This window comes from Dipodomys spectabilis, unplaced genomic scaffold (assembly GCF_019054845.1).
Source record: "Dipodomys spectabilis isolate Male_0828 unplaced genomic scaffold, ASM1905484v1 ptg000419l, whole genome shotgun sequence".
Lineage (NCBI taxonomy): Eukaryota > Metazoa > Chordata > Mammalia > Rodentia > Heteromyidae > Dipodomys > Dipodomys spectabilis.
In genome coordinates, this window is record NW_024871096.1 from 227,356 (window position 1) to 247,671 (window position 20,316).

A 20,316-nucleotide genomic window follows, 5' to 3' on the forward strand; every position below is an offset into this window, starting at 1 on the left:
GGAGCGGCCCTCAGCTCCGTCCCGCCCTCGGGAGCGACGGCGCGTCTCTATGGTTACGAGGAAGCCGCCCCGGCGCCACGCCCTCGGCGCTCTCGCGAGAAGCCAGCGGCGCCTCGCTTCCGGGAGCGCTTACTTCCGGCACCACCCCCTGCCGCCGGCTCTCCGCAGCGCGGACGCGGCTGGAGACGCGCGCGCGCGCGGCGAGGCCCGGCGGGAAGTCCGGAAGTCTAGGCCTCCCTCCGCGGCGGTTCCGCCCCCGCGGCGTTTCCCGCCCCCGCGCCGCCCCCCGCGGATGCGGCCCCCGAGCTGAGCGCCGCCATGGCCGCCCCGCGGGGCGCCGCGGGCCCCTGGCGCCGCGCCCTGCTGGTGCTGGCGGCGGCGCAGGCCGCGGCCCTGGTCCTGGCGCGGGGCCCCGGCGAGGACGACGCGCCCGAGGAGTGGCTGCTCCTGCACGTGGTCCAGGGCCAGATCGGGGCCGGCAACTACAGCTACCTGCGGCTGAGCCACGAGGGCAAGATCGTGCTGCGCATGCGCAGCCTGCGCGGGGACGCCGACCTCTACGTGTCGGACAGCACGCTGCACCCCAGCTTCGACGACTACGAGCTGCAGTCGGCCACCTGCGGCCCGGACGCGGTCGCCATCCCCGCGCACTTCCGGCGGCCCGTGGGCATCGGCATCTACGGGCACCCGTCCCACGGCGAGAGCGACTTCGAGATGAAGGTGTACCTGGACCGGACCGAGGACCAGCCGCCGGGCCCCGCGGGCGCGGGCGCGCGCGCCCCCGAGGAGCGGCCCGCCGACGAGGACTCGGTCCTCTGGACGGTTCTCATCGGCCTCCTGAAGCTGGTTCTGGAAATCCTCTTCTGAGGCCGGGCGGGGGCCCCGCGGCACGGGGGTCACCGCGGTTTCCCAGGAGGCGACCCGCCTTCTTTCCCGGGTGGAAAGGGTCGGCCGGGGGCCGCAGGCCGCCTCCCGGGGCCGCGCCTGCAACCTGGAGGACTGGGTCCCGGGCCCACACTTGGGGTCCCTTCCACCCCGATAGCACGTGTTCCTAGGTCCGTCACAGTTCCGAATCCACCTGAACCAAACTTTAGGCCGTCTGCCATTTTACCACCTGGGCCTGCCTATTAGAAGCCTTTGATTCTTAAACTTTCAGAGTCCTTAACAATAGTGGAGAAACACCATCATAGATTATGAAAGATTGGTGACAATAATGGTAACTTTATATGATGAACCGTCATTATTCGTCGTGGAATAAAATGTAGCAAATTAAATCGCATTTTAGTAGAGTTTCTGGAGAAAGTCAAAGCACGGAGTCTAAAAACCTTTTAGAAAAGGAGCCATTCCTGTACCTGCGCGTGGTTTCAAAGGTAAGAGGAACGTAATGAAACAAATCGACTTGCAGACTTTAAGACCATCGTTGACTTCCGAAAGCTTTTATTGGCATAAAAATGAATATGTAAATAAACTGGTACTAAATATTCCACTTAAGTGCACACACAGCGTTAGGGTAACAGATCTACCCCTCTTTGCTGTTTTTCCCCCTTCTGCCCACCTTCCTGGGTGTTGGGGAGGCTTGCTGACAACAGTCACAGATCCAGCGACCTAGGAGAGAAATTGTTAGTTTTTATTTTCATAGGACCGAGTATCAAACCATCTTAACACCTGTCCCTTACCGGGCATTGGTGACCCCAACCTCTGGGACTTCCAAGTGTGGGGTGATGAGGAGCGCTATTGAGTTCTTTAAACCAGGAAGAAAAATACACCCTTATCATAACCAGGTGACCAATGCTATGTGAAGTGCCAAGCAAAGGGCAAGGATGCTGGAGGATGCAGTTACTGTAATCCTACCTGAAATTAAATGACTACATTAATTTAGAAGCCCAATACAAAGCCTGTTACGGAACATGGCTTTTCTCTGCTGCTAAACCAGCTGTACACTGACAGCACTTTAAAACAAGCACAACCTGTTCTGAGTTACACAGAATTTTCATTTGCTTCTACAAAACAATTCTAAGCATGTAATTTAGAGAATTACATAGTATCAACTATGCAAATAAGTTCTAAAAGTACAATTACCTGTGTAACATTCTAGGTTCAGAAGGGTGGTTTGCTTTGATTCTAATGTCCATTCTAAAGTTATCTGGATTGTCATGCTGCCTCATAGAAATACATTCTGACATGGGAAAAGATGTAGCAGTCACTTCTAAATAGATGACATGCAAAATTAAAAGCACTGAAGCAACTCGTACTATAACTACATAAAATATAAAGACACCAGCCCATATATACATGGAACTATACTTGTAAATCTAGCCTTCGTGTCTCTTCATCTTGCCTGTCCTTAGATGCACTGACAGAGACGAAAAGATGGACAGATGCCTGTACAGAAGGGGCTATAGACCGTGTGTTTATGTCATGGATGCAGTCTTAAATGTTGAGAGCCTCCTCACACAAATAAAATGTGTTGTTTTTTTATAGAATCTTTACCTGATGGAATAGCACCAAGGCCCACACAAAAAGTATGATAACCTCTGTCACACACATCACAGAACATCATTTCTTCTTCGTGGTGGGGCTGTCCACATATAATGCATGTCTTACATTCCATACACTGCCATGGGTAGGTCTTAATCATAGAAACAAGCTCCATGGTCATATCCAAGCAAGAAGGATGGCCTAAATCAAAACCAACATTAGTAGTCTTTCACAAGAGAACTTTTAATAAGGCATATCAAATACTGGCTTTCTTTAGGATTTCCCAAGAATGGCTAGAATGCTTAATAACCAAAGAAATCAAAATACAGTGTAGAATACATGGGCTTTACACAAGTTGCTCTATACATTTGCTGATTCTTTGCAGAGCCTAGCTGACAATGATAAATCCTAGTTTTTGAAGCAACAGACAGGGTGGGTTAAAATCTGAAGGAGACATCTCTGTACTTACCACTGTTCTCACACTGGGAGCAGTGTATAAGTGATTCAGCCTTTCCTTTCTTGTTGGACTCCTTACCCTTCAGACAAATTCCACATAGAGCATTTGGAATGACCTTTGGCTGGAAGGGTAGAAGAGGGCTATAAATTCATGCCAGAAGAGCTTACTATGGGTTCAAAAGGAATTCTGTTACTGGTCACCTTATCTTTACTTTTGGTAACTTGCTAATGAAGACCTTTGTGAAAGACATATAACTCGGCATGAGTCAGCTTACAGCATAAAAGGGCCACCTGAGGAAAGCCTTAGATTTCATCTAGTAAACAACATGACCTCGTGTTACCATTAAATGTAGAACTCTACTCACTGCATGCACAGTTCAGATCTGTATAAAACAATACGGAAAACAATGAAGTGTTAAAGGTCACTATTCTATTGTTCACTAAGAGAAAACCCAAGTACCAAATGTAAAGTTGAAGCTCAGTTTTAAGCAGCTTATATATTATCTTCCCGTAAAAACTGGTGTTTTTCCAAGGGTGTAAAACTAGACCTGTAAAATCCAAGCTTAAAAACAATGTTTTAACACCTTTAAGTGAAAATGTTTCATTCAAATGCATGTGTGGAAAACTGAGTTGCATTACTGTCACTGCCTACCTAGCAAATTAGAAGAAACACTAAAGGACAAAAACACTCACTATAATATAAAACATTATAAAAAGGAAAAGGTAGTTTTCAGATAAGGAAAAAAACTAATCACAAAAATACATAAAGCACTCGTATTCTGCATGTCAGCCTTCCAGTTTAAGAAGAACATACACAGCACTGGGGCCTCGAACACACTTGGCAACTATGTGGAAAAGGACGGAGTAAAAGGCTGTTTATACCCCAACGACCAGGGGGACAGGGCCAGCTTAAGCTTGTCGCAACCTTGACTACAAAGTGAGGCTCCCTCATGCTACAAGTATGCCTATCACCTGATAGGGAAGGGAAGAAAACAAGTAGGGCAAGGATGAGATGGGGTAGAGAAACATAAAGTGAGCTTGGAGAGAGGTGATTCTAAGTACACTTAGCCATGTGCATCTGATACAACCCCAGAGAGGGATCTAAAACTCAAGCTGCAGAAAAGCATTCTAGCTCTAAAATGTCTCCTTAACCTTCATAACCTGTTTGACCTAAAGAATTTGTTCTTATTTTCTTTTTTAATTTTTCTTTGCAAAAGATGACAGAGGCATTCAAAAACAATTTTGGCTTATTTATTTTTTTAAAAAGTCAACCTTATACATAAATATGATAAAAACAAACAATCACAAATGTACTCTACAAAATAATAAATATCATGGAAATTAAACAAACATATAAATGTCACCATTAACTATTCTACATCTCCTATGTATGTTTATACCCTGCTCCCCAATTTTCTCAAGCCTAAAATTACCTCTGCTGTTACTTGATACCCTAAACACAATTCTGACTGTGTTTTCCTCCGTGGCAATAAAACATCACTAGGAAGGGCACTTCTGTAATCCACATTCTGGCTCAGTTAGTACCAAATCTGTAACTGTCAAAATAAACAGCAGAATAATGCTACCTTCTCAATCCACAAGAACTAAGAAATCTCTTTGGGTTACAGTACCTGTGCTAAATGTAAAAGATATTAGTAGTTTAAATCAGGTCCTGGCCTATGCCAGTACTAAGTACTATACCTTTCACCACAGTCAGAGAAGTAACTACACAATATTAAATCCTAAAAAGAGACCCTTCACAAAGCAAAACCCAAGAGAAATAAAACAAAGCTAGTTACCATATATTAAAGTTCTACAATTAAAATATACACAAATGTCTATGATAAAAAGGACACTAAGACATTCTAGGTTTACTTTTAAGCTCAGATCACAATGTTTTTTCTAAACCATTTAAAATTTTTCTTACCCAAAAGTCTTCATCTTGTTGAAAAGAGGAAAAGATGGAACAGAAGCATCAGGAGAGAAAGGAAGAGAAGAAGAAATGAGGAAGAGAGAAATAAGGAGAAATGGAGAGGGGAAAGAAGACATGGAGAAGGGAAGAGGTAGAAGGATAGAAACAGAATGGGAAAAGACAGATGAAGGGAAGAGAGATGGAGGAAAGAAAGGATGAGATGGAGAAGTGGGAAAGACGGAAATAGACACATAGGTAGAAATAAGAGGAACAGGAGAGAAAAGGGGAAAGAACATCCAAGCATTGTCTACAATGATACATTTCAACAGACGGAAGCATGTTTGCTTAGTATCTGAGCTACCCAGGGAGCCACAGAGCAACAGTTAAGAGGGAGGAAGCTTCCACCTTCCCATGGATTTGTGGAGGGGTGGGCGGAGGATGCCTAAGATCAGAACAGAGCCCTCAGTTCTACTTGCAACAATACCAGAGTTTCACTGATGACAAGAAGACTAAAATGACCATCCTAACAGTCCACAATATCCCAAATAAAAGGCCCATAGTACACTTAACTTCTTCTTGAAAGAGAGCCAAAGGTAAGTGAGACTTTCATGGTAACAGTAATATAGTACAGATTTTAAATACATATTTATAGGCCTGAATCTTAGCTATTATTGTTTAATATCAGGTTAATGTAACCTAAACGATTCTGTCCTACAAATTAAGGGCAAGTGCTATTCAATCTTATTAAGCAAGACAGCAGATACATTATCATTTTTCTTATTTGCCATATTTTAAAACATGTATGTTTGTGTCCATGTGTACATATGAGCTTCAGCTTGAAGTACCCAAACATTTAGGCACATCTTGGCTTATTATACTATTTATAGAGAGGATAACGTTCAATAATCATGTTCATATTAATATATAATGTCTAGATACTGGCTGCTCCCATCTCTGAAATACCTGAAACATTTTTAGGTACTAAAAATGTTCACAGGGGATACAAAATGCTTATTTTGCATATTACACTCCTTTGAGTACTATTAGGCTAATCTATATGATTTATTAAATCAATGATAATGTGGACAGTTTTTCATGTTCAGCCTGTATTAAAACATCCACCTCCATATTCTTTATTTTTTAATCCATGATCAAACAAGCCAGCAGCACTGGGGAGCTGACAAGCTTTGGCATAAAGCCGCAGCCTCCACTTGGAGCTCCTAGATCACGTACACTGTCTCTGAAACTTAATCTTTGGAGTTCATTTGCTTTCGATTACTAAGTATTAACTTAAATCTTTAGTTTAAGAAACTTAGTAAATGTGAAAAAGCCACCTCCGCCGAGCCCACCAAAGCCACTCCAGAAAGCAACCTCTGAATGAAGCCTAACCTGTTACCATGGGCTGCAAAGAACATGTGTTTTTAAATTGATTACATACAGATACTTTCTAACAAGATATGGAACATTCTTAGTGATGGAATTCTGATTGCTAGAAGGCGCTCAGGTGGGGTGAAGGGGGAGCTCTTACGGGCGGGACAGCCAGCCTGCCTTGTGGGTCACCCACCACAGTGGCCACACGGACACACTTCCACACCGCAACGTTTCCTCATCCCCTTAAAACCTTCCTTATCATACCTTCAGTCACGCTAGAAATCATATTCTACTACTTTCCAGACCAAAAGAACTACATAGTGTACTGTCACCAGCCAAACCAGGAAACTGCAGGAGTTCTGTTCCTTCTGTGAGATTCTTACATCCCCACACAACAACACAGCTCCCCAGCCTCCGAAAGGGGAAGAGCAGACAGGAGATAGCTGCAGACCACCTACCACCTCACCGACAATACTCAGACCCCAAAGCCAGATATGCTCCAGCCTTCAACACAGACAGATGCCAGACGTCTGCCAACACTACAGTGGAAATAAACAGGTTTCATACTTTCTACCCATAGTTAGCTAAATGTGGCAGATTGATAAAGCAATCATTAGGCTAATCCTAATGAAAAACACTACTGAAATTCAACTTAGTAACAGTACATCTACCCCTTCTTTACAACTCAGTAGGTCTTGTTCCACCAACTACTAGGATATTTAAATGATATTTATTCAAAAAGTCTCAAGTTCTGCCTTGAAATGTTTTTAAATACTCAAACTTGCCTGGCTATTATTAAAGAGAAGGGGAAAAAAAGATCCATAAATTGTACATTTACAGAAAACAGTAGCTGAACCTTAGCCAAAAGTGACAGGAAAGCCACCAGGGAAGTAAAAGCAAAAAGGAAGCAGTGGACAGGTGCACACCACAGGACAGCAAGTGAGGTACAGCAAGCAGGAGCTCCACAGTCGTGAGGTTCAGAGTTAACGTGTGTCAGGGAGAGAGGCTGGTCAGTAAGGAAGCTGAGTCAGGGGCTTTTTTCTTCTACCTTGTACCCAGGAACTGATTTGGACAGTACAGAGCGTTTGGTGCCCTCTTTTCGTGGAGTGGCAGCTTTGTCTTTCGACGTGGGTCTTCCTGGGAAGGAGTCCTCCTGGCTGTCAGGAGGGCTGTCCCCTTCAGATGCGTTGCCCGAGGAGCTGTCCTACAGCACAAGAGGCAGGAAGCAGGTTCTTTAGAACTGACACACACTTGACTCGAGTTTTCACAACTTGAAGAAGACATTTTGTGAAAGTTTGTTTCTTTGAAAATTGTAACTATTAGCCGGGCACTGCTGGCTCACATCTGTAATCCTAGCTACTCAGGAGGCTGCAAGTTCAAAGCCAGCCCGGGCAGGAAACTCCGTGAAAGTCTTATCTCCAATAAACCACCAGAAAACCAGAAGTGGCACTGTAGCTCAAGTGGTAGGGCGCTAGCCTTGAGCTGAGGGACAGTGCCCAGGCCCAGAGTTCAAGGCCCACGACCGACAAATAAATAAATAAATATTATAACAAATATTAATTATTAAATTCTAAGTTATTAAACCTAATTGTAAACAATTTGTAACTTTTGTTTCAAGTGGAAATTAAAATAAGGAACAACACAAGTTACTTATTAAGGCAGCTCCATTTGTATCAATAAGTGCCATGAGCAGCTGTTCTAACACTTGACTCAATAAGAAAGGAACTGTCAACTTCAGCTCCTATCACACCCCAAAGATCAGCCACCAACGGCTGTCCTTCTCCCTCAACACGCAGAGCACAACAAAGTGTACTGGTTTTCTATTATCACTACAAGTAAGGAACATTTTCACTAGTAATGAAAATCGTTCACATACACGTTTATGTTAAAACTATGCAGAACCGTATCCCCAATTAACAGCATCTGACTTAATTTTACCAGTTCAACATCTACGACCTCAACATCTCTTTCATTCGATTTGTAATTTTCTAATGTAAACAGCAATATATTCTTAAAAATTAGAAAAACTGTAAAGGTAAAATTAAACTATATTCATTAATTTATGATGTGAAAAACAATATATTCTTAACTATTAGAAAATCTGTAAATTATTGCTGCTTCATAAACACCATCAGCAGCAACACTAAGTGTTGGACTTGCCTCTGTCCCTCCTTTTCTATTCTGCAGATGCCCAAGATCTCTCTCATACTCTCAACCTAATAAATGCACACTCATTTTCCAAAACACAAAACTGGACTACGCTGTGTGCACACATGCATTTTCTCCAATCATTAACTATTCCTTGAACTTTCTACTGTGTAAATGTTAGCATATGACTACTCTGGGTGAGATTTCTAATTTCCATTAGAAAAAAAAAATTTCTTTTGGTCGGTCATGGGGCCTGAACTCTGGGCCTGGGCGCTGTCCCTGCACTCTTCAGCTCAAGGCTAGCGCTCTACCACTTGAGCCACAGTGTCACTTCTGGCTTTTTCTGCTTATGTAGTGCTGCAGAATCAAACCCAGGGCCTCGTGCATGCAAGGCAAACTCTCCACCATTGAGCCACCTTCCCAGCCCCTCCACTAGAAAAAATATTGATGGGGCTGGGCATATGGCTTAGTGGTGGAGTGCTTGCCCAGCACGCACGAAGCCCTGGGTTCAATTCCTCAGTACCACATAAACAGAAAAAGCTGGAAGTGGTGCTGTGGCTCAAGTGGTAGATTGCTAGCCTTGAGCAAAAGAAGCTCAAGGACAGTGCCCAGGCCCTGAGTTCAAGCTCCAGGACTGGCAAAGAAACAAACAAAAATTGTTAACACTCAACCTTTTTTTTCTAATTCAATTTTCCCAGAATCGGATTAAGTCATCGGGATAAATAATCTTAGAAAATTTGGTAGGTCAGATTCTGTGAAGTTAAAGTTCTTGATGTGCTGTCAAAACGACTTCTCTGTTGAATTAACTTACTCCTCTGAGTACTGTGAGGGCGGCCTGTTGCCTGGCCTCACAGTTCCACTGCTATCAACCAACTAGACGCGATTACCACCTCTGGCCTTCAACAATACTCACTTTACCGAACATGCTTAAGTGAGAAGTCTTTGATAGCAGCACTAAATGAGGGTATATTTTCAGGTTCCAGTTAACTATGATGTGAATTTTAAGATGGGTAGCTAGCTAGTTAATACTGTTTTGTTTTTTAACAATTTTTAACTGTTTTAACAATTTTAACTGTTTTGTTTTGTTCCTGAGCAATTTTTGCTCAAGGATAGCACTCTGCACTCCACCACTTTGATCCAGAGCGACTTCCAGTTTTCTGGTGGTTAATAGGAAGTAGAAGTTTCACAGACATTCCTTCCTGGGCTAGCTTTGATCCAAATCCTCAGATCTCAGCCTCCTGAGTAGCTGGGATTACAGGTGTGAACCACCAGCACCTGGCTGGTCAGAGCACAAAACAGGACTGCCCTTTCTCCGTCATACTGACTTTCCATGATCTTCAACAGCATTTTGCTATGGAAAAGTTATGCAGAAAAAAGTTATCATATATATATATATATATATATATATATATATACACTATATAGTATATGTGCGTATACGTATGTCTATACGTACATATATATGTAATACTATGAACATATATGCCTTCAAACTAAGAAAAACACATTTCTTTCTACAGCAAAAGATAAAAGTCAGTCTTTTTCAATACTTTAAGCTGTATACACATGTAGACAGTACACTAATGTTCAGTGCCCTTGCCTATTTTGTTTTACTACAGAGTAACTTTTAGTTTATTTTTGTATGCTGGTCCTGAGGTTTGAACTTAGGGCCTAGGAGCTATCACTGAGCTTTTTTGCTCAAGGGTAGAGCTCTACCATTTTAGCCACAACTGTACTTCTTGTTTTTTGCTGCTTAACTGGAAATAAAGAGTCTCACACTATCCTGCCCAGTTATAGAGTCTCACACTATCCTGCCCAGTTGGCTTTGAACTACAATTCTCAGATCTCAGCCTCCTGAGGTAGCTAGGATTACAGGCATGAACCATCTCCTGATGTACAAGTTAAACTGTGAAGTCAGGAAAATAAGACTCCTGAGTCTTCTACTAATCCAGGTCCTGAACTTTTTGCTCATTAACTAGAGATAAGAGTCTCACAAGCCGGGAGCTTCGGGCTCATGCCTGTAATCTTAGCTACTCAGGAGGCTGAGATCTGAGGATGGCAGTTCAAAGCCAGCCCCGGCAAGAAAGTCCATGAGACTCTTATATCCAATAAACGACTCAGAAAATTGGAAGTGGCGCTGTAGCTCAAGTGGTACAGCGCTGGCCTTGAGCTAAAGAGCTGAGGGACAGCGCCCAGGCCCAGAGTTCAAGCCCCACGACTGACCAAGAAAAAAAAAGTCTCAAAAAAAAAAAAAAAAGTCTCACAGACTTTCTGGCCTAGACTGGTTTTGAACAGTGGTCCTCAGATCTCAGCCTCTTGATAGCTACTCATATGCTTAAGAGCTAGGATTATAGATCTGAGCACCTGGAAACCAGCAACAATGATTTTAATAGAAAATCTACCAAAGGCCATAAAGAGCCTGACTGTAAGTGTATTCTCTACAAAGCTTCCTGGGAATTATATGAGCTGTACTTTGCAAAGTGTGGTAACACAGTGTAATTTCACACCCTAGGAAAGCAATCAACAAGCAAGGAGCGGGAACAGATTACTTCTTGTGAAAGATAAATATTCCTACCGAAGTGCCTCTGTTTTTCCTCTTCTCATCACCTCGACCATCTTCAGCATCATCAGAATCCCCGTCACTGTCTAGTGCAGGGAGCTCGGGATCCAGGGGGGGCTCATACAGGGCTGTGTTTAATGGCAAATACCGGAGCTCATCTGGAGAATACCTGAATTAAGAGATTACTTTCACTTATCCTTATTATTAAATATGCAAAAAGAGCCTAGACTTCTCCCAAATACTTTTGAAAAGTGACTATGTGTACATGTATATGTGTATTGGGGGCAGCTTTATTAGGGACTGAATTGTGGGGACTTAAGCCTAGTTCTTTTGCCTTTAGTTTGTTTTTCCAAAAATGGTATCACTCCTTTGTCTAGGCTAGCCTCAGATCATTCATTTACCTCCACCTCCCAACTACATGGGATTAGTTACATGCCACCAACACAAAGGCTTTGATTTGAGATAGAGTGTCTGCTAATTTCTGCCCAGGCCGGCCTCAACCCATGACCTTCCTGTCTCTGCTTTGGGTAGCTAAGACTACAGGCATGTGTGCTCACCAGGCTTAGCGATAACTTTTCGTTCTAGTCATCAAGTAAGGATAGTTAAGTCAAAGACTTTTTAATGTTTTTTTCACTAACTGATGTAGAATACATATCTGAATCTTCTCATCAAAAGATAATGTCTCAGATGGGTGGTAACACGTGCCTATAATCCCAACACCTGAGAGACTAAGGCAAGAGGAGCTCGAGTTCAAGGCCAGCCTAGGCTACATCACAGCAAGACTGACTCAAAACACAAAAGCAGAAAGAGGTAATGTTTCTTCCCTTTACCCTCAAACCAAGAAAGAAAGAAAGGTTCTCCCAACAGACACTGGTGAACACACAGTAAGAAAACAACAGACAAGCCCGAGGCTTAGGCTCTCTGCTAGCTCCCATAACCATCAAGGAGCCATTTCTTTGTGCTCGACCCTCCGCTTGTAAACCTGGAGTAGTCACAGTGCACCTCACAGAGCTGATGGGAGGATTACGTACTCCATGCACATGCACCACCATCAAGCGTGACAGACACCGGTAAACAAGTATTTCATTCTTATTTTAAACCATTTGTGAAGCATGCTCTAACACTGAATTATGTTGCCATCTGAAGCTAGGCTGACAGTTCTTCCCCAGGTCCGAAGGTACAGGCCAGCAGGCCGTTTGGGAGGAGGGCCCCACCCCACGCTCAGGAGAACTGGAGCTCAGGGAGGCTCTGGGGCCAGCATCACCTTCAACCAAGGCTTCACACCAAAAGGCAACGCAGAGTAGAGCGGCATACAACTTTTAATGTTTTGGCCAACCAAAAGAAAAAAAATGAAAACTTCTGCCCATGACTTAAATTGACTTTCAAATAGTAAGTATGAGTCTATATTCCATTTTAAATTCTATTCTCTAAATAAAATGTCTATTTCAAGAAGATGCCTCTCCAGGTTAAGGTTTGAAGCTGAAGGAGGAAGAAGCTATTGAAATGAGAGAAATCCATTTGTCCTGTTTGAGTGTTTTGTCTGGCTTTGTTCTGGCCACCTTCAAATAGCAGAGGTGGGCATGCAGACTGAGGGAGCAGCCAGGACAGGGGTAATGTGGGAGGCACCGGGATCCAGGGAGCCTCTCAGGCAGTCAGCACATCTCAATCTCTACTGCATAGCCAACCATGAGCATCACTGAAATCCAGACTGCGATTAGTGAGTGTGAGGAGTCAAGTGTTACCAGTGTTGCTGTGGGTCTATGTGTGACAAACCCAAGAGATGGGCAGACATGGACACTCAAGCTTCATGAGCAAGCATGGCACTCGTGTCTTGGCTGAAAGGTAAGCTTTGCCACGAAACCCAAGGAGAAGATTCCACATATCATCAGCCTCACCAATAAACCCAACTGGCTCCCATATCAATGGTAACTGAAACAACTAAATACCTCTTGTAATACTCCTGGAACTGTCCTGGGATGAGTGCCACGGGGTAAGAACTGACCTTTGTTCGCTCTGTCGGCAAGACTTTGTACTTCCCTTGAGGCACCTGGATGACCTGTGTTTATAGGAAGAGAGACATGAACGGATTCCATACTAGGAACTTAAAAACTGTGGCATACATCTCCCCACCCCCCAAAGAGCTAGAAGTCAAATGACTCTGAAAATTGTAACCTAAGGGGCAGCTGGGGAACTCCAGGTATACATAAGATGGTTTCTCCATCATGTGTGACTTGTGCACCACAAGCCATTTCTGAGAAAAAGTGGCAGATCTCTGGCTCACAGGTAACAGCAGTGTGACCTGGGTGTCTTAGGAACCTCTTGGAACTCAATCTCCTGCCCTATGAAAGGAAGTAGTAGTAGTCAAACCTCATGTGAGTCCTGTGAGAAGGGAATGAACTTGGAGTTCACTCACAACCATCTTTGGGAAACATCGTATTAGTCTCCACTCAGCTAAGGATCAACTACAAAGCAAAAGAGACCTCCTCACAAAACAAACCCCTAATATTATCATTATTTCTTTAAACTTCTAGGAAAAAGAGAGCTGGCACCAATTCTCTCTTTCACATACACACATATATGTGCAAGGGCATGTATATATATGTATGTGTATATATATATATATATATATATATATATACACACATATATATATGTGTGTATGTATCAAAACCAAATAAAGGGAATAGAAGGAAAACAGAGAACTGCAATAAGAGGTAGAAACGAAGCCCAGATACTGCTGAATTAAGTCACCCTACATGTGTCTGTAAGTCAAAATAAGCTCTTCTTTCTTCCATGCGTTCCCGGTTTAAGTTGCTGTTGAATTCAGCTGCTTTTTTTGCAGCTTTTTTAATATACTCGGGCACTTTGCTGGCTTCAACTTTTTGAGTATTTTGTTGTTGCATTTGCTGAAACAAAAATATAACAGTTGGAGTCCCATAGCTTTATAAAATGTCGGTCTCATAAACTCCTGGAAAGATTCAAATCACTTCATTACTTACAGAATATTCTTTATAGTGATCTGTAATTCGCTGGCGTTCTTTTTCTTGTAGAATAACAGAATATTCAGCATGTTTGGCTGGATATTCTTTTATCATTAAATCAATCACTTCATCACTACGCAATGCTGTTAAACCTATTTTAGACCCAAAAAAGAAAAAAAAGTGAGCAAAACCACATTTCATAATTAATCTCCCTTACAAACAACTCTTGTTAAAATATTTTACAAGCCAGGCACCAGTGGCTCACACCTGTAATCCCAGCCACTCAGGAGGCTGAGATTTGAGGATCACAGTTCGAAGCCAGCCTAAGCAAAAACTATTTGAGCACAAAAAGACTCAGCAACAGCACCCAGTCCCTGAGTTCAACCCCAGGACTAGCCAAAAAAAAAAAAAAAGTTTTACGATGGCCAAAACAAAATATTTTAATACATCTTAAATTAATAAAGACTTAAGTTCAACTGGTAGCCTTGAGCAAAAGAAACTGAGGGACAAGGACTAGGCTCTGAGCACAAGTCCCAGGACCAGCACACACAAGAAAGATTATATTCTAATACAAGCTTCATTCTCCTTTTCATTTTAACAGTTATCAAAAATGAAGTAATTTATCACTTAAGTAGTTAATTTTGTAAAATATTTTATAGGAAAGGAGATATCTAATACCGTGTATAAATCAATGTTGAAAGTCACAATGAAAACATTATTACCTAGAGTGCACTGAGTTTCTGTAATGACATTTAGCTCTCTTAGGTACAGTTTCTCCTTATGAGACAAATCTCGTCGCTCTAAATCTCCAAAGAAGAACAAAACACACTATAAAAAATAGTGAAACATGATGTAGTTTATAAAACCTTTTTAAACACTTAAAAATGATTTTAAAAAGTGCTTTTATATTGCAAGTATTACTAAGGGAACTTTATAAACAATCTTATGTTAGCAGAATAAAAGTTAAAACGAAAATAGAATAAAGTAACAAATAAAACTGCTGAAAAAGTTTTATCAGTATTAACCTTTCTTAAATTCAGATATGGCTTGCTGTTAACTCCTGAGTTAAGGAGGCAGGGGTCAAGAACAGTAATAGTGGCTGTAAAGTGGTATTTCTTTCCCCTAAAGCTTCTTCCAGGAAAGTCATCCTTTTCTGTATTTAAATTTATTGCTAAGACATAAAATATATCCAGAGTGGAGAGAGGTATAGATGATTGTACCAAGTTTAGATCAGCAAGCACAAATCTGCTATAAATAATTAATAACCAAGAATTTGGAGTCAACGTTCTACAGTTAGAAGCTAGATGTAATCCATTACATAACTCAGTCTTAAGTACCTGGATACTTCCGCTTAAAGGAGGTCACACCCAAATATTCACTGACTTGTTCTTGAAGCATATAGTATTCTCCTGTTTCATCAGGTGGCCATTTGTACTCTATCAAATTCTCTGCTGGATAGTAACTAAAGCTAAGCACAGAAATACATATTATACCTAAATATGGCTTTTATTAAATTTTAATTATGTTTATTTTTGAGGATATTTTGAAAACTTTTCAGTATTTAAAGGATTATAAAATAGGTGGAAGGTAGAGACATCAAACAAGACATCGCAAACATTTTCTGTACGCTACAAAGAACCAAGACTCACAACTGCTGGGAACAAATGTATTTTCAGCTTAAAGGACCAAAGAGAGCCAGTGACACCAGCTCTGAAAGGTGTATTATCAGCAACTTCAGTTTCTTGTCTGCTGCTCAGTGAGTCATGAACAGACCAGAAAGCAAAACTCTAGAAACTTCTTTCTCAATGGACTGAGATGATATATGTGTGTGTATATTTGTATTTATATACATATAAATACTAGTTATATGAGTACACTTCTATAACTATTTACTCTTTATACACTTCCTGAAACCAGAAGGGAAGGACAGAACTAGTTTTGACACTTCTGGTGCAACATTCAATCACAATCCTGACAAAGAATACATAGTCAAGAACTGGGCCAATTTGACCTGTACCTTAAAAAGTGGAAAGTGGGACTGGGAATGTGGCTTACCACTAGAGCGCTTGCCTGGCATGCATGAAGCCCTGAGTTTGATTCCTCCATACCCCACAAACAGAAAAAGCTGGAAGTGGCACTGTGGCTCAGTGGTAGAGCACTAGCCTTGAGCAAAAAGCAGCTCAGGGACAGTGCCCAGGCCCTGAGTTCAAGCTCCGGGACTGGAAGAGGAAAGGTGACAAAATGGGGTGTGACAAAAGAAAACAAGTGGATGAAGTGCTTGAAAGAACACTGTCAGTAGTGAAAAGGCCATCGATAGGCTGGGGGAAAATGTTTATAAATCATGTATCTCATAAGGAAATAATACATACAGAACTCATAGCAAAATGAAGTAAAAAATAAGCAAATAATTAGAAAAGCCATTTCTCCAAAGATACAAGTGGCCTTATGAAAAACCTGACTCATGTCACTAGGCATTACAGAAGTGCATATCAAAAGCATAGTAAGACCACTATGGCCATTATTAAAACATTCTCAAAAGTTAAATTGCAACTTTTTGAGCATAGCTGGTAGGAATGTAAAATGACATAGATGTTGTGGAAAAGTTTAGGAGTTCCTCCAAAAACTAAATCCCAGCTATTTAGAAAGTAGGAACAAGGTCAAAGGCCAGCCCAGGGCAAAAGCAAAATGACCCTCTCTGGTAAAAAAAACAAACAAAAAAACACCCAACCCATAAACTAAAGGACTGGGAACATGGCTCAAGCAGTAGAGGACCCTGCCTGGCAAACACAGGGCCCTGTGTTCAATCCTCAGTATCCCAGGGGCCAAAACAAAGAATTAGTGTAGAATTCTATTTCTATCACACACCCCTAGTCTGCAAGTGCTCACTGAAACATTATTCACCCAGCCAAAAGGTGAAAACATTCCAAATACCTATCAACACATGAACAGACAGGAACAGACAAACAAAATGTGATTTACAAATACAATCAGTTTTCAGGTTTAGGAAGGAAAATTCTAGCATACGCTCCAACATGGATAAACCAGATTTTAAAAGGGCAAGTATCATGGATCTTCAGTTCCAGATTATGAGACTTAGAAATGCTTTCATGGAGTTTAAAGTAGCATTAAAGCTGTAGAAGTCAATGGGATAATGGTGACACCTGTGCTTATAAATTAATATAAATTAACTCTGTGAATAGGAATGAAGGCCAATTTTTAAAAAGAAAGAAGATGGAAAATTTTAAATACTTATTTTATTAGACTGTTTAAGCAGTACTCAACAGCAAGATCAACTTCGGTGTCACATTATAAAATGGGATGTCTACAACTTTTAGTGATTGCTTTTGCCAGGCAAGAGAGAGGAAAAGAGGCAGGGGAGAATGCAGAAGAGAAAGACAGACCACAAACATTACTAGGCAGTAAAATAACAATACCCAAGGTCTTGACTTGAAGTCTCACAACTCCTAGAGCTGTCTCCTGAGCCCATCCGCCTTCTCTTGGAAGGCTGAGTCCCATCGTTTGAATTCTCTTCATTATCATCCTATGCATTTAAAAGATTCAAAAACGGCCACGGTTAGAGAAGTGAGAATAAACATCAAAGAAATGTTTTCCAGAAGTCCCCACGAAGGGCAGCGGGGTTGTAACCCTGGAACTGGCCGGGGCGGAGGCTCCTTCTCCGAGGGGTCCGGAGCCGGCGGAGGCGGCTTGCCCTCGGGTCGCCGGTCGTTCGTTAGGAGCCCACGGGGCGGGGGTGCCCACGGGGCGGGGGTGCCCACGGGGCGGGGGGTGCTCGAGCGGACGCCCACCGCGACGCAGGCGCCGGGGACGCGCTCTCCCCCCGCGGGGCTCGGTGGCCGGCGGACTCTGGGTGGAGCTCAGGCCGGACGGACCCCTCCGTCGGGGGGCGGCGCGGACGGACCCTCCAGACGCCCACGCGGAGGGGGGCTGAGCCGCCGCCCGGCGCCGCACAGGTTTGCGGAGGCTTAAGGAGCCCTCCTGTTCCCAGCCAGGGCGGCCAGGGCCCGGACTGCCGTCGGGGGCGGGGGGGGGGGGGGGGCGGGGGAGGGGTCTGCCGTCTGGGGTGGATCTGCGGGCGGGGACGGTGGGGGGGGTCTGCCGTCGGGGGCGGGGTCTGCGGTCGGGGGTGGGTCTGCGGTCGGGGGGGGGGGTCTGCCGTCGGGGGCGGGGTCTGCGGTCGGGGGGGGTCTGCAGTCGGGGGGGGTCTGCGGTCGGGGGCGGGGGGGGGCGGGGGAGGGGTCTGCCGTCTGGGGTGGATCTGCGGGCGGGGACGGGGGGGGTCTGCCGTCGGGGGGGTCTGCCGTCGGGGGCGGGGTCTGCGGTCGGGGGCGGGGTCTGCGGTCGGGGGGGGGGGTCTGCGGTCGGGGGGGGATCTGCCGTCGGGGAAGGGGGTCTGCCGTCGGGAGGGGTCTGGAGTCGGGGACAGGGGGGGGAGTCTGTGGTCGGGGGCGTGGCGGGGGTCTGCCGTGGGGGGGTCTGTGGTCGGGGGCGTGGCGGGGGGCCTGCCGTGGGGGTGGTCTGCCGTCGGGGGCGGGGGTCTGGGGTCGGGGACGGAGGGGGGGGGGTGTCTGCCGTCGGGGGCGGGTCTGTTGTCCGAGGCGGGAGGGGAACGGGTCTGCCGTCGGGCCGGGCCTGCCCTCGGTGTTGTTCAGTCCCACGCCAGGCACCGGCTCGGGCCTCCGGCCAAGGATCCAGACGCTCTAGCTTAGTCGGACACAGGGGCTCAGACGGACGGACACTCGGGGACACGGACATACGGACGGACGTACACTCGGAGACACGGACACTCGGACGGACGGACACTCGAGGACACGGATACACGGACGGACGGACACTCGGGGACACGGACGCACAGCCCTCAGACGGGCGGCGGCCGCACCGCACACACTCCAGGGTGAAGTTCGCCGCCCCCTCCGCGGCGCGGCGCCCCGGCGCGGCGGCGACCCCTCCGGCGGGCCCGCGGGCCCCGACCTCCACCCCCGCCAGCCCGGCCGGCGCCCGCACGGGGCCTCCGCGGGGCTCGGGGCCGGCCCGCCGCGCCGCGTCCGCCCCCGCCGTCGCACGCACTTCCGTCGGCGCCCGGCCTCCGCCGCGGGCCGCCACACTTGTGGCTCGCCGCCCCGCCGCCCCGCTCACCTTCGGGGACTGCGCTCCGGGGGTGGCCGGGTCGCTGTCGCACGGCCGCGGGGACAGCGCCGCCCCGGGCCCGGCCGCCGCCATCAGCCCCAGCGCCCCGCGTCGTCGCCGCCGCCGCCGCCGCCTCCTGGTCCCGGCCGCCGCCGCCGCCCCCGCCGCCCCCGCCGCCGCCGCCGCCGCGCGGGCCGCCCGGCGCCCCGGCCCCGCCCCCTCCGCCCGCCCGCCCGGGGGCCGGCCCCTGCCGCCGCGCGCCCCGCGGCCGGCCAGCGCCACCGCCATGCCGCCCGCGCCCGCACGCCGCCCGCCGCCGCCTCCGGCCCTCGGCCGCCCGCGCCGCGCCCCGCGCCCCGCCGCTCCCACGCAGCCCGGGCGCGCCGCTCCTCCCGCCGCGCCGCTGCCTCAGCCCCGCCCCGCGCCGAGCGCGCTCGCCGCCGCCGCCGCCGCCCCGCGCCCGCGCCCCCGGCCCGCGCGTCAGCCTCCGCGCCGCCCGCCGGCCCCGCCCCGCCGGCCCCGGGGACCCCGCCGAGCCCCGCCCCCCCCGCCGCCCGCTCCCCAGCTCGGGGGTCGCAGACCCTCCGGGCATCCGGGCCCCGGCCCCGCCCCGGCCCCGCCCTCAGCCCGGGCGCTCATTGCCTCCGGGCCCTCGCCCCGCCCCCGCTCCAGGCCCCGCCCTCAGCCGGGGCCCACCCTGCTTCCGGATCCTCGCCCCGCCCCCGCTCCAGGCCCCGCCCTCAGCCGGGGCCCTCCCTGCTTCCGGATCCTTGTCCCGCGCCAAGCCTCGCCCTCAGCCCGGGCGCTCGCGGCCCTTGTCTTGGGGGCCCTGCCCCCGCCCCGGCCCCGCCCTCAGCCCGGGCGCTCATTGCCTCCGGATCCTTGCCCCGCCCCGGCCCCGCCCCCAGCTCGGGCGCTCATTGCCTCCGGATCCTTGCCCCGCCCCCGCCCTCAGCCCGGGCGCTCATTGCCTCCGGATCCTTGCCCCGCCCCCAGCTCGGGCGCTCATTGCCTCCGGATCCTTGCCCCGCCCCTGCGCCAGGCCCCGCCCTCAGCTGGGCCCTCCCAACCCCACTCGGGCTTCCGGGCCCGCCCCGGAGCCCTTAGGGGTCGCCGGCGCCTTTGTTCCCTGCGGCGCCTGCGGGTTCGGTTGGAGGCTGCCGCAGCCCCGTTAGCACGGGCACCGCAGCCCCGACGCGTGAGGGCGCGCCCAGGAGCCGCAGCGTCAGGGCCCCGCGCCGCCGCCGCCGTCCTCCCACCCGGGC

At 47.3% G+C, this 20,316-nt stretch overlaps 2 protein-coding genes across 3 annotated transcripts; one reads left to right on the forward strand and one right to left on the reverse strand.

Moving 5' to 3' along the window:
* Positions 1-191: 191 nt before the first annotated feature.
* On the forward strand, positions 192-1,511 carry CUNH6orf120 (chromosome unknown C6orf120 homolog). Its single transcript, XM_042667727.1, has one exon. It carries the CDS (start codon positions 319-321, stop codon positions 865-867), a length of 549 nt encoding a protein of 182 aa, XP_042523661.1. The 5' UTR covers positions 192-318; the 3' UTR covers positions 868-1,511.
* Phf10 (PHD finger protein 10) lies at positions 1,421-19,210 on the reverse strand. 2 transcript variants are annotated; one of them, XM_042667725.1, is made up of 12 exons: positions 19,061-19,210; positions 17,341-17,447; positions 15,244-15,374; positions 14,629-14,712; positions 13,925-14,058; positions 13,682-13,831; positions 12,872-12,981; positions 10,941-11,094; positions 7,266-7,421; positions 2,948-3,056; positions 2,491-2,679; positions 1,421-1,605 (listed from the first exon to the last, which is right to left on the reverse strand). In XM_042667725.1, exons 1-12 carry the CDS (start codon positions 19,142-19,144, stop codon positions 1,520-1,522), a joined length of 1,494 nt encoding a protein of 497 aa, XP_042523659.1. In that variant the 5' UTR covers positions 19,145-19,210; the 3' UTR covers positions 1,421-1,519. The 2 variants fall into 2 exon arrangements, with proteins under 2 accessions (XP_042523659.1, XP_042523660.1); XM_042667726.1 differs by having other exon boundaries at positions 14,629-14,706; positions 19,061-19,159.
* Positions 19,211-20,316: the final 1,106 nt, after the last annotated feature.

Bases quoted from the DNA above. Each gene is read 5' to 3' on its own strand.
- CUNH6orf120 (XM_042667727.1), top strand. From the start codon at position 319: ATGGCCGCCCCGCGGGGCGCCGCGGGCCCCTGGCGCCGCGCCCTGCTG.
- Phf10 (XM_042667725.1), bottom strand. From the start codon at position 19,144: ATGGCGGCGGCCGGGCCCGGGGCGGCGCTGTCCCCGCGGCCGTGCGAC. The intron at 14,059-14,628 runs GTAATAATGTTT...GGTCTAAAATAG, and splicing joins AGAAACTCAGTGCACTCTAG to GTTTAACAGCATTGCGTAGT. The intron at 11,095-12,871 runs GTATTTAGTTGT...CTCTTAATTCAG, and splicing joins TTCCAGGAGTATTACAAGAG to GTATTCTCCAGATGAGCTCC.